This window comes from Falco punctatus (genome assembly GCF_963210335.1).
Source record: "Falco punctatus genome assembly, chromosome: 10".
NCBI lineage: Eukaryota > Metazoa > Chordata > Aves > Falconiformes > Falconidae > Falco > Falco punctatus.
The window spans coordinates 5383311-5397507 of record NC_137590.1 but is presented as its reverse complement, the minus strand read 5'-3'; the positions used below and the strand labels follow the sequence as shown (position 1 = coordinate 5397507).

The window sequence follows — 14197 nt, the reverse complement described above, 5'->3', positions numbered from 1 at the left end:
CTAATTCCAGAGCTCTGCTGAGATTAAACTGTTAATACACACAAAAAGACATCATAAAAATTCAGTTTAGGAAAAAAATAATCACACATTTTGGGACTGAAGGTTTCTTAGTTTGGATTAGAGTTTGAGCATGAGGCTCCTGTGCCTGAGTTGATGGGTGGAGTATTTACAAAAAAAAAAAAAAATAAAGGAGAAAAAACGTAAGAACTCAAATTAAAAACAAACCAATTCTGCCATTAATAAATGAGGCTCACATCTGTTTTGAACACTGTTTCATGTTCTTGTGAAATACAGCTACAGGGGACTTATTTCACAAAACAATGCTTCGCAGCTTCATTCTCTATAGAGGAATCTGTTTAAAAATACACACTTCAACTTCAGTACGCAAAGACCTAGTAAACCTCCCAGCCCTTTGGAAACATGGCCAGGGCTTTAGTATCATTTCTCATTCTAACCAAGTACAGTGATGAGCTCTGAACTAGCTATCCCTGTTCTCAACAGCACATGTAACCTGTTCGCAGAACTGCACGCAGCCAGATTCAGCTGGCATGCAAAGACAACACCGGCAGCTTTGAAGAAAAATCTATCAGATTCCTGAAAAAAGGCAAATACTGCAATGGATGAGTGCTCTAAGAGAGGCATACTCGTGAACACAGAGAAAAACAGAATATTTTAACTCAGGCTATTGTTCAACAATAAATTCACTTTCACCTCTACACAGGCAAGCTCACGCTTTGACAGTGATGGATAGCAAAACTATAAACTGAAGATTATGCATCACTGGACAAGTCTCAACAACAGGGCTGCACAGAAGGGAAGGGGCAAACATGTTAGAGACAGAAGGCAATGCTTGAAGAATGACAGCTTTACACCTTCATTTATGAAACTAGAAACTGATGGACTCGTCAATTCAAGTACTTCTGCCTTTTGCCTAAGATTCAATTTAAGAATTAAATTACTGCAATAGCCAGCTTATTGCTAGCTGCAGTCTCTTATCCACTGCAAGACAAACTACGGACTGGAGCAAACAAAACTACACTGTGCTGTGCTCTCCCAAGACCACATGCTGACAACTGAGTAAGACAAGCATAGAGAATGAAGTGCCAAGCTGTACTTCCCTCTTTATATCTATACAATTACAACAGTCTAAAACCTAGAAAGAAGCTTCCTTTCAATACAAGTGATGCTGAATAAGCCTACTTAATGATAAAAGAAAAACATTGTTTATGACAGCTACCAAACTCCAGAGAGCAGCGTATTTTAAATTAGAAGACTCTATCTACTCATAAAAACAGGTATTTCAAGGACAGCTTGCTTATGCTTCCCTAATGAAGTGCAGGTGACATACACAGCTATGAGATGTTATGACTCAGACAAGATGCTAGCTCCTCTGAGAGGCTTCCTGTTTTTGGAGTAGGGAGAACACAGGAGGGCACAAGAAAGCAAAAGTGAAAAATGCATGTTATTCACATCCACATCCAAAGGTAACCTAGACAGCTGGAGAGATGTTCCAATCTGCTGGAGCAAGACTGCAGTTAACAGCACTGATATCCTGACTCTGATTTGTGCCAGTGTTTGTTTACTAAAAAGATGAATCAAGATGACACCTACAACATGATTGGGCAACACTGCAGGAGTTAATCAAGGTCACTGTTATTAAGAGTTCATCTCTTGCATTGTATTCATGTTCACAGGAACCTACTGCCTCTGGATCTGGCAATTTACACTTGTGTACTGAAACACAACTTGCACCTTTTTCTACTGCCAGAAAGCACTCCAGACTTGTTTATACCTGAGGTGCACTGTTACCAAACTGAAGGAACCTAATCTGCAGCCAAAACCAATGCTAAAGATGAAGTGTCAAGGGGAAGCACCAGTAAGAAAAGCTTGCTCTGATCCACACATAAAGGGGCTTCCTGCGCACAAGAAGCATTACAACAGATACAGCACATTTTAACAGTCTCAGTGACATTCTCGGTCCTCAGAAGAAGAGCAGGCAGCCTTTTATTTCCCATCTGGTGGTCATTAACTCTAGAGTACAAACCTCAGAGTACGTCACTAGTACTACTCCATCCCTCCATTTTGTACATGCTGCTTGTGTTGCAATGAATCATACCCTCACACAGATCTCCAAAAAGCTCCTGCTTCCCGTTTCCCAAAAGGCTAGATTAAAATGGAGAGTGCCTGTCTAACTTGAAAGTGTACCTTCTTAGGCAAGTTAAAACCGGTACCTGCCCAGCCCAGCTGTTTTATCTCTCCAATAATTGATCTTACTCACACACTTGGTAGCACTCACAAACCGGCAGAAGACATAATATGCTCTTCCTATTGCTCAAGGCATGGTTAGGAGACATTCATACCAAGGCGGCACGTATGGTGCAAGAGTCTAACCTGTAAAGTACTTGATACCGAAATCCCACACGCAGACCTGAAAACCACTGATCTCCCTTCTGCAAATTCAGTGATTTCACTAATTGCAAAACCCAGCATGCAATGTCTTAGAATTTGTGAAATAATTTAGTACCACAGGGGGAAAAAAAAATGCACTTTAGCTCCTGAGACGAGTTCTGCATTTAAGAAGAAATTACAACATATGCTAAAACTGCAGAAGCTCTTATTTTTTTTCCGTACTGCCCTTTGCTAACCACCTCAGTCTTCAGCTGGAGAGAGAATTAAAAATCGAAAACAAATGTCCAAGTTGGAATTGAATCTCCATCCTAACCAGACAGCTTTATATCTATTTCTGTGCTGGAAGAAATCACTCCCACTCTGTTCTCGTTTCTCTACCTCTGAGAAGAGCATAGTACTCCCTCTTCTCCCACTGTGTTGCCTATTTAAACAATATGGCCTAAGGACAGGGTAATAAGGACCTTAATCCCAGGTACAGAGTCCCTGTGTACCAGAATGTCCCTGCCCAGTACTTCCTGCCTTCAGCTTCAAGTGTCTCCACGTTCAAACCTTAATCTCCACCTAGCCTGACCAGAGCACCAAGCAACACAAGACTATGCCGATAGCTGGCAAGACAGCATGACACAAAACCAAAAGCTGGAATAAGAATTGCCAACTTAGCTACTAACCTCCCTAAGGACAGAAAGAACTCCACTCACTTGCACCCACTGCAGAGCAGATGAAGACAGCTCTCCTACCTGGTTATCAGGTCTCCAAACCACCTCATGCCACAAGCTAAGAACAGTGTGTCCCCTCCCACCACCTGTACTTTTCTCCTCTTAAAACTCTGCTTACAGACCACAAAAATAGAAGCCTCTTAGTTGTGCTACCATAACTCCAGAAATCTCTACATTTCAGTTAGAAGACCACTATATGTTTCTCAACTCTACCTCCAGATACTTAAAGATCTGCAACAGACACTTAGCACATTTCAAAGGGTGAGTCCACTTTTCCTTCACCCTCTCCCCTAAAAGGTCTTTTTAGGCCACCTCTCCAAAACAAGAAACTGCAACCTTAGAGGAAGATGAGCAGCTGTTTTGACAAGTCTGGCCCTCGTTCAAATACCAGAGTAAGCCTTGAGCAGTAATACATTGCCATCAATGAAAAGTTCAACTAAAGTACATTGCCCTGGCCCTAAAACACAGTTCATTTATTCCACGTTACATACAAAGGAAAAACTACCCCATTGGCATTCAAACTGGAAAAGTGTACAGAAGAGAAGTGACAAATAAAAAAACCCTGTTCTGAATAACCCTGCAAGTTCATATTCTCATGTCTCAGAAGCAGTGTTAGGCAATAGATCAGAGTGACTGACAAATGCCAGCAAAAATTAAAAAGCAATCTGTACTTGGGTATTGCTTCATGCCTATGATTTATTTTCTTGACTTTTTATTATGAAGCCACATCTCTGGTCAATGTCAAAAAAAATTCCTAAAAATTCTTAAAATTATTCCATTTAGACACTGCCACCCATCATCTAGCTGCACCAAACTGACAAGACATTTGGATGGGATCAAGACAACTTCCAATCCCGTGCAGTATACACTGAGCAGTGGAGCGAGCCCGACGCTTCAGAAATTACAAAGCATTTGTTAAAACTCATTCCAGAGCAGCCAGAAAAACCATGTTCATGCAGTGGGTTTCAAACAGGACAAGCAGTATGCAGTCTTACTCACGCTGAACACAAGACCTCATATTTCATTCGGTCCTACAATTTATTCCATAACACAGCAAAATGCTCTACTACTGAGGTCCCAGATGCTTGCTGCAAAAATTAGTAAGACTGTGCAAATCAATGATTGGGATTTCAAAATGAGCAGTAAGTAGTAAAAGTCACCAGGGTTTTATTTTTAGAAAACAGTTGAAAAAATAGCATTATGGGAGAAAAGGGGACATCTTGAAGAATCATAACCATGCCTTCATTAAGAATATAAGAGTGTTTCTCCCGCAAATAAAGTTGTACTATCTGCTAAATACTGTGTGTCTGTAACAGACTCTCTCAGCTGTATACTGCAGCTGATGAGCCACAACAAGCACTTAAGATAGTACGTACTCACCATGGAGCATGTCTTTAATGGACACAGATATGACGTAGCCAAAGGCGAGTTACATAGACCCATCAAAATATTTCAGTGAAGCTACAAGTACACTCCAAGCTTTCCTGAGGCAGAAATCAATCTCTCTTCAGTCATGGAAAGATACAGCCAGCTGCAGAATCACTCTGCTGCAGCACTGGATTTCATGAATGTCCATCTGTCTTTTAACACATGATCATCTGTGTTGGGCAGAATTATGAAGGAGCAAATCTGCATCTTTTGGTGGGCACCATGAAGCTCAGCTCTCTGCAATACTGCCAGAGAAGGAAGCCATTGTCTTTACAACACTCCCTAAAAAGCCCCTTCTCTGACGAAGGTATAAGATAAAAATACATACACGCACACCCACACAGCTCACAACTGCACAAAGCATATGGTAAGCTTGTGAACATGAACAAATACATTCATGTCAAAAATATCAATAAGGAATCCAAAAAACATCTAGCAATCAGAAGCTTTGTGGGAAGCAACTTTTGGCTCCAAGACTGACAGAAGCCTTCTAATAAAACAATTTCCCAATGGCCTGATGCTGCCCCTCTTTACCCTGCAGTCACTTCAATTTCAGAAGTTACAGTTTTCAGACTTAAAAAGGGATCTAAGTACTTTAGGTGGAAACACAGGTTGTTTTTCTTGATGAATTATTGTCTGCTGAGGCTGAATAACAAGCATCTACACTAACCTTCCTGCTATGCCTCCCATAATTGAGCCTGCACTGCCCCCATCCCATGAAGACATGCATTTCAGACATTTTCCAGCCCCCTCCTCCAAAGCTTTCCAAGACGGGAGTAAAGCATGCTCAATACCGTCTGTCCTTGTGACTCCATGTTGGAAGCAGCTGTTCTGAAACACACAGCAGCTGTCAGTACAAGTTAATTGTCTAAAATGAACTATGACTGCGACCTGCGACCATCGTCAAGTGAAGCTATAGAGATTTAAGTACAGCTATGAACAAAGGAAACTTCCCAAGGGTGAAGCAACAGGATCACAGATGTAGTGTTGACGAAAGCTGTTGGGCCATGTCTTATTTTTCTTGCAGAGTATGTTACTCTAGTGGATAAACAGGCCTTGAGATGACAGAAAACATCACTAGAACTTTGTGATAACACCCCCGCAAATTTATGAGGCAACTCTTATTTGAACCAATGTCCCTCTCCTACTCCTCTTTCTCATTACAGGATTCTACACCTCTATCATTAGCTATCAAACAAGCAGCCAATTGCCAAGGTCTCCCACTTCCCCAAAAGCATCAAGCCTTCCATTGCTCCGGAGGATCTCCCAGAATACTGTTTGTTGCAAGGACTGGCACAAAGCTGTATATTTCATATCACCACACTCCTGCTGACACAAACTGAGGTCTTTTTTACAATTAGCAAAATCTTATTTTGAGGTCAAAGAAGTCCCAAGAATCATTGATGTTAAGCAGGTGTTGCAAAAGAACAAGTTTCAGGAAGACTGACGGCAGCTCCGTACTCTCCACTTTAATCCTCAAGCCTGGAGCTCTCACTTGATCATCCGCTCAGTAGCTATGGAAGTCAAATTTAGAAACCAAATTTCAACCTGAAAATATGGATGCATGCTCATGTTTCAAAAGCCAACAGCCACTTTCTACTCCTTTCTATACCTTGCAGCTCACAAGACGACAAAATTAACTTCACCCTTTCTTTTCATGTCACCTTCCAAAGGTCCTTAACTCTCACTGTGACACCAGAAGATATCAACGGCAGTTCACTCTCTATGATCACTAGTTTCAAAAGCAAGCATTCAAGATGAAAATATTTCTAACTATAAATCTGATTAAATCCACTGCAACTATTTAGTATTTATGTCAGCCAGGACATTTTGAACAAATGCTGTGCTAAAAATATTGTAGTCACATACACACCAGGAAACCACTACTACAACTTGTTCAGCTGAACTACTAAATAGCAGGAGCCTGCCCTAGAAAAGGCACTCTCTGCTCTGCCCAAAACAGCACTTCAACCTTGCATTAATTCCAGCGTTCAGCAAGTGACAGAGAAAGCCACCACCAGCAGAGGTGACAGTTAATAGCAGAGTAAGGACAGCAGGAGCTGGGGATACTGTTTAAAAGGAATAATCCTACTGTAGCTGAGAACTGGGTTTTAAACTGATTTTCTTGCTGTTCTTTCAGAAGAGCAGGTCACCAGCAAACTCACTGCTGAAAGAACAGTAAGTCCATACCCTTCTCCTGTTCTCTGAACAGGAGGAAGCATTCTGAAATCTAATGATGATACATATTTAAACGCTGACAGTGCTAAACAGCTCAGAACGGAAAGGCATGCAGGGAGAAGGTACGGCTGGACATATTTGTCATATGCTGCAATCTCAGTTAAATGAAACAGCCCCAGAAAAGCAAGGTGATAAACACCAATTTCTACAAGGAACATCCTCTCTCAGATTTGGAAACCTAAGACACGGTCCTTCTAAAGCTGCAGGCAGGAGCGGAATACATAATGCTAAATAGCGTTTTGCTCCCACATTTCAGAGTGTGAGGTTTTCTATAAAACTTAGGGCAGTTTCTATAAAACTAGCAGCCGCAAAGGCAATTCAATTTAATAAGCCAATAAATATTTCTGAATGACTGCATGTCTTACAAGGATATGAGAAATTATATTAGCACAACCAGCTCAAGCAGACTTGAAACTATTCCATCTTGAAAAGCCACAGAAAAAGAAAATCTGCACTGATTTCTTATGTTAAATTGTCCTCCTCTTAGTGTATCATTAAAGCCCATCCCTGCAGTCCAATAACAAAAACGCAGATACACTGTCAGAGCTCCGCTGATTTTAGCGGAACTACAGCAATTTACAACGCCAAGAATCTGACCTGGAGCCTCTTTCTAATAGGGCAGTGGCTTGTGCTATTTCAGCAGGTATTACTTTAACAAGAATCCAGTGAAATCATTAACAGAGGAATTTGAGTCAATGAGATGTTAAGTACTTGCTATAATTACATATTATTGCAGTTTCTGCTGACAGCGCAACTCAGGAGGTTGGAATTCAATGAACTATCTAACAAATATCTGGAGTCACAGTTGTAAATGAAATTAAATCTGAATTTGTGTTCAATCATGCTTATGAGCCGTGTATCTAATTTATGTGAAGCCATGTAAAACCCCACACTTTTACAGTGGTCCCCTAGTTAAAAATTTTTCATGTTTTACAAAATAAACAAAGCAGCCCTGACAGCATGTTAATAACAGATAGTGCTTAACACTGTAGTAAAAGGAAAAACATCTTAAGAAAATCTGCCAGAGGTAGGAAGCACACAGGCCATTAACCCCCAAAACACATCTTCCAGCACATTTAGGTAATTCTGCTGAGTTTCAACAAAAACAAAAGTTGGCGGCAGCTAACAGAAATGCATTCAACTCCCCACTCCCACAAGACACCCATTAAGTTTTAACCTGAATGCTGAATGTGTCAGACCAATTAACACAACAGACCTCAAGGTCTTTAGTAAAGCCCTTTTGAGGCTACTGCTGGGAAAATTAACACAGACAACTTATGTAGCACATGATATTTAAAAGCAGCTTACCAACAGTACATTTATTTACATTTCCGAGAAGCATCATAAATGATCAATTTACTTCACAGTACCCTCACCTGTAACAATCTGAAGATTCCTATAGTAAAGCAACACTCAAATTCTACAAGCCCTGCAATAGATTGCTGTGAACATACTGAAAAATCAATTGAAAATAAAATTAAGAAATTTTGCAGAGATTGGTGCCTGACATTGAATACTTTTAAAATAGAAAAGTTAAGTGGTTTCAGACTTAAAGCTACCCCAAGTATTGTTTCTGGGGCTGTGGGCAGCACTTCTTACAATGTGGGCTCATCACCCAGCACCGCAGTCTGGAAGTGAAGGCAGGGAGTGACTCAAGGCTTGTGTTGGAAGGAACAAATTACATTCTTCAGGATTCACATCTCCAAGTATCACAAAAAAAGGGAAAGGAAATTTTCAGTGGAGATACCAATCTGCATCTAAATACCATCAAGTACCTTTTGTATTTCAGATCCCTTGCCAAACATTTGACATTTAAACGCACTGATGACCACATGCTCCCAGAGAACTTAAAAGACAGTGTCCCCTGACCTGCACAAAACACAGATAGAGCACCAGAGTTTACTTCCAAGCTTCCTAAGAAGTTGTAGTACAGTGGCTCTAACAGCAGCGCGGAGGCACACAGAGCCCTATGTCAGAAGTGGCCATACTCTCCTTCAAAAAAACTCTCACTCATCCATAAGGCGCCAACAAAGCGGCTGCAAGGAAGAGCAAATCTGCCCTCCAACAGACTGTTTCACAACCACTGAAGAATCTTAAGGATCTTCATTATATTGCTTTTCAGTTTGTCAGCATTTACTCCACCCCCACCTGTTACATGCACAGCTCTGTCACACGTGAAACATGAATTTAACACAAAACACAAAGTGTGCTGAAATTCCTTAACTTGTAAGGCATTTTTTCAGTGCACTTGTTATTTAAATTAAATTTCCCTCTCGCTCATTGCCCTTCATATCTTCACTCTGATACATACATACAGAGGTGCCATATGAGCGCTCAAGCCAACACAAAAAACCTGCCAGTTTCTGATAAGATGTTGCAGCAGCAAGGGCTGCTTCCCCCCACCGCCAAAAAAATAATTCACTGTTAAAGCAAGCTCCTCCAAGTGTGTGACTTCCAGAAGCCACCTCTATGACCCTGGACAATCAAATTCACACTTAAACTCCTGTTAATATAACTGTAATGGTTACTACAGTGAATCTGGCCTCAAATTGCATCGTAGCATTATTGGCCAAGTCAACCAGAGAAAAAAAAACGCACTTCTTAGGGTGATGTTTTTACTGTCTACACAGAACAGTTCTGATCACAGACCTGATCTGTGACGAACAGCCAAGACACTAAGAGCAGTTAGTGAAATTTAGTAGCTTTGGAACGTAATTTGATTATTTTGCAAACAAAATTAATTTTTATCTACTGCACTCTACAAACACAACGGGAGAACTGAAAGTCAAGACAAATTGCTTTTAGTCTCAACATTGTCCTCAGTAGTTGTGAGGTTATTACATTCAACCTTAACAACAACACTCTTCAAGGCAAAACTCAACAGAATCCAAACAGATTTTGCATTTGATCTGCAATTTTACCAAGTGAGAGAAAAAAATAAAATATCAGAATTATTCCCTCCCTGAGTACATAGTTGCAATTCAACATTAACATCTGCGAAGGGGTCATTTTCAATGACCAAGCAGTACTTGGAAATGACAGTTTTAGACCACCATTTCCCTTCCACAATGCTGAAGACTGCGAGGACATGACATACAAAAAAGGCTCACTGTCTTAGCACAATAATGTTCTCAGGATGCCTTGCAAGCAGGCACTGTTAGGAGTGAACATGGAAAATTCTTCGCAGTACATACTGATACTAAAAATACAGTTAAGGTGAAAAAAATACCCACTATGGCCAATTTAAACAGGAGGGAGAATCTGGATATTGAGACAGAATGCAATTACCCAAGCTGGAATTTGCCCAGGACACACTTGCTTAGAGTGATCTGGCTATTTAATGACAAGAAATAGCCAGGAACACGTATTTACTGCTGGCATCCTCTCTCATACCTACCACTACTCAGCCATCAATGAAACGGGTGTGTAATCAAATCCAAGGTCTCAGCTACAACCAGGGTACTCCTTGGTGACCTGCAACCAGCTAGCAGATCCACCCCCCCTCACCCCACTTCAGTCACAACAGCTTGTGTGGTCACAACCTGAGGTAGTATGTCCATTGACCCAGACATGAACACTAGTAACAAAAGGAAGCTTCAAAGTGCTTAAGCTGCTCTATTACTGATACGCTATCCAGAAGTCACCCCAAACATTCTTTTTTAACAAAAATATTTACTGTTGGTACATTCAACATTTAGAATGAATCAGTACCAGCCCCAAGAAAAAATTGCCTTCCCCCAAATGTAAAGGCAGCCTGAAGGGAGACATGGTTCTACTGTTAAGTGCTGCCTAACAATAACCAAAGTACAAACCAATTCTAAACATCGGGGGGGGGGGGGGGGGGGGGGGGGGGGGGAGAAGTACTTAATATTCCTACCACCCACTCCTAATCTTTGCCACTAAATAGGATCAAAAACAAGAATATAAGAGCTGGGGCCTCACCACTATGCCCAAATGAGAACTGCTGTTCTCAGATCCGCACGTGACAATTCTCGACACAGAAACGCAAAGATCTCCTGTGTCGAGGAAACAAGACACAGAGCAAGCAGAGGTGACAGGTTTTCAGGAAGATCAGTCGTGGTCACAAGGTCAGAGAGGACAGTGTCTATTCAGCATTACTGCCTTAACAAGACTAACAGGGTTACAGGCACCTTTTAGCGGTAAAAAGGATTTTGGATTTTAGGGGCCCTCTGATCAGTCACAACGTGTTACACAACTGCCATAAAATAATTACAATAGGAGAAGGGTGCCTACACTAGTGTGAATTTGTTGGGTATGCCTGATTTACTGGGAATTATTTTTTTTCCACCAAGGTGTCTTACTTTGAATTTCTGTACTGAATTCCTCCAACACATGGTAGAAATAAAAACTGGAGGAGTTTTAACTGCTATATGCCCAAAATTCTTAAAAGAATAAAACAGCACATGGTCACAGTAGAAGAGAAAAAGCGCTCTAAGAGGTCCACTGGAAGCTGGAGTGGAAAGGTCAAATATGCATCACCTCCCCTATGTAAATCAGTATATAACTAAAGCTTACCAGGGAGTACTTTTCTCTAAATAAAGATAGATGATCTTGAAAATATTTCCCAGCATAACAAGTCTGCAAGTATTCAAATACATACTTATATTTAAGTTCCTTCAAGAGTTACTCCTGCACCTCTTGGGAAATCCTCTGTACCCTTTTTTCTATTAAGAATTATATATAGAGCCCTACTATAGATTCAGAATGGAAATAAAAGTTAAAAAAATGCATATTCGTTACTGCCTGCTCTCACTGCACACAATCACATTCCAATGAACTGACAGAAAGGTGCACACAAATGTAGATTTGTAAATATTTACATGCAGTAGCCTACAAAGCAACCAGGCACATGGACATCATCCAGAAAAGCATGCTAAAAACCAGTACAAGTCAAGCAGATCTCTTCAACCATCTTTTTTTGTCCTCTACCACACCTCACCAGTCAGAGGACAGCTCAGAGCTCCTTGCACATCCCAAACAGTGACAATAACACATACGCACAAAGGGTAGGTTGTACATCCTCAACTACCCTCCACCCTGTTTAAACCCTTCAATTTGACACCTACCAACTTGGGGAGGGAGGATGGTAGAAACTGCAATTAGCCTGCTTCCTAGAAAATATGCATAAACTATCAGGAAAAGTTAGCAGCCATTAGGCTGATTAGAAAAGATACTATTGTATGTGTGTGTATATCCATGAATATAAATATATATTGACATCTAAGTGTATATATTAATAAATAAATATATACATACATAGATATAAAATTACAGGCTTTCTATAGTGTTTCTGAACGAAATGAACAGTTACCTTGCAAACTTTCTAAAGTGATGCTGTCTACCTTTCTGGAATTGTCTACACTGGTTTTCAGCTGTTTGTTAGGTTGGGGTTTTTTTGTTTGGGTTTTTTTTTATAGTGTGGGCTTTTATTTTAATTAAAAAATCTCCACCCAACAAGGTAAAGTTACATCAATTAAATAGCAAGGCAAGAAGTAAGACCGATCTTAAAATGGATGCAGCAGATTCTTTTAAAGAGCAACATGTTGCAATCACCTTTCATTTTAGGGGAAGGGAGGGATTCCCTGAAAGGAACAGAGACAGGGAGCAGTGGGGGGAGGGGAAGCTGCGATAAAAAACGTCTTGGGGATTTATTTTAGTTAAAAACTTCGCTTTCCCCTCCGTTAAGAAGGGGCTGGGGGCCGGGGATCGCCGCCCGGTGCCTCTGTAGAAGGCTCCTTGCCGGCAGCTCGGGGAGGAGGAGAAGGCGAGAAAGCCACACAGAAGAGAGGAGAAAAAGAAAATGGCGCAGAGACTAAGTCCCGACCGTCGACAAGGCGACTTTCCAGGGAGGAATCGGGGCCCAAAGGGGATCCCGGGAGAGCCGATGGGCTCGGATCGGGGGCCTCCGGAGCCCCCACTAGAGGCGGCGGGGGTCGGGGTGGGGCGAGGCCGCCGGGAAAGGGCCGCTTTTGGCAGCTCGATGGGAACAATGGGGCCGGTGAGCGAGGAGCCGGGACTTAGTCTCTGGGACGCCATGTCTGTGCGCGGCCGGCGCGGCGAGGCGAGGGGCGCGCCGGGGCCACACTCACCGTTCGCTCGGAAATCCGCCTCGATCTGCGGGGAGAGGAGACAGGGAGACACCGTGAACAACGCCGTCCCGCCAGGGGATCGATTTTTTTTTTTTTTTTTGAGGGGGGGGCCGCTGAATTTCTCCCCCCCCCCCCTTCTCCTTCCTTCCTTCTCATTTTTAGGGAAATTAAATATCAAATGAGAAACGACCAGCGCGACGCAGAAAGGGCCCTGCGGAGCGGGGTGCGGGAAGGCAGGGTGAACCGGCACCCGCGTAGCTCCTGGGGTGACCCCCCCACTCCCCGAGGGGAGCGAGCCAGGGGAAGGTGGCCAGCCGCCCCGGTCACACACGAGCCCCCTCTCCCCCACAGCGTCCCCCCATCTGGGCAGAAACGGGTCCCGGGGCGGGGGGGGACTCGGTGGATGGGGACGCCACAGCGCGACGAGGGGGGGACAGGCCAGGTTGACAGGGCCCTCCCCAGACGCGCGGGCTACCCCGAGCGGGGGCGGGCAGGGGGCAGCAGCGGGGCACGTCTCCCCTCCCTGAGGGGCGGGGGGGCGTCAGCCAGGCCCCCAGGGCCGACCCTGACGGGAAGCAAGGACCCTGCGGCCTCGGCAGCGAGGGGCCGGGGTCCCCCGGGAGCGGGCGGTGAAGGGGCGCTCACCTGGGAATCGTTGTGCAGCTGGTCCCCGCTCATACCGGAGGGTGCGGGAAGCGCTAACGGAGCGGAGCAGGAGGAGAGGCGAGGAGCAGACAGGCGAGGACAGCCGAGCCGCGCCGCCGGGGACGCGCGGAGCTGGACGCGGCGGAGAGCGCAGCCCTGGCTCCACAGCGGTTGTGTAACAGACTAAGTCCCCGTTTCGGCGCACTGCGCAGGCGCGCGGCCTTTTACCGGCGGGGCGGGGCCGCGGCGGTGCAGGGCACCACGATGGGGCGGGGCCTGGCAAACGGCGGTTGGATCATTTGCATTCGAGCCACGCCCTTCCCCGCGCGCGAGCCGGCTAGATTTGCATACGGGCCACGCCCCTCCCGCGCGCGCGAGCCAGCGAGATTTGCATACGAGCCACGCCCCTCCCGCATGCTCACTCCGAACGCAACCAACCCGCGCACTCCCTCCCGTCCGCCCTGCGCCGGCTCGCTTTTACACATCCGGTCCCGCCTTTTCCTCCCACTTGTCCAATCGCGCAGCAAAACCCGGCCCTCATTTACATACTCGACCGCGCCCCGCCACTCCTCTCCCCGCCGCTGAAGGAGCCCGGCGCATTGTGTAAGAACCCGTGCCCCACTGTGCGCGCAGTGCGCATGCGTCCCATCC

General features: G+C 44.1%; 1 protein-coding gene across 1 annotated transcript in view; it reads right to left on the bottom strand.

Moving 5' to 3' along the window:
- The window catches only part of TOP1 (DNA topoisomerase I), a 69044-nt gene extending 55287 nt beyond the window's left edge, over positions 1-13757 (bottom strand). The window contains exons 1-2 of the mRNA XM_080406005.1: positions 13547-13757; positions 12902-12926 (exon numbers count right to left, since the gene is read on the bottom strand). Of these exons, the coding sequence (XP_080262131.1) occupies positions 12902-12926; positions 13547-13579 (58 nt within the window). The 5' untranslated portion in view covers positions 13580-13757. The remainder of the gene's footprint in view (positions 1-12901; positions 12927-13546) is intronic.
- Positions 13758-14197: the final 440 nt, after the last annotated feature.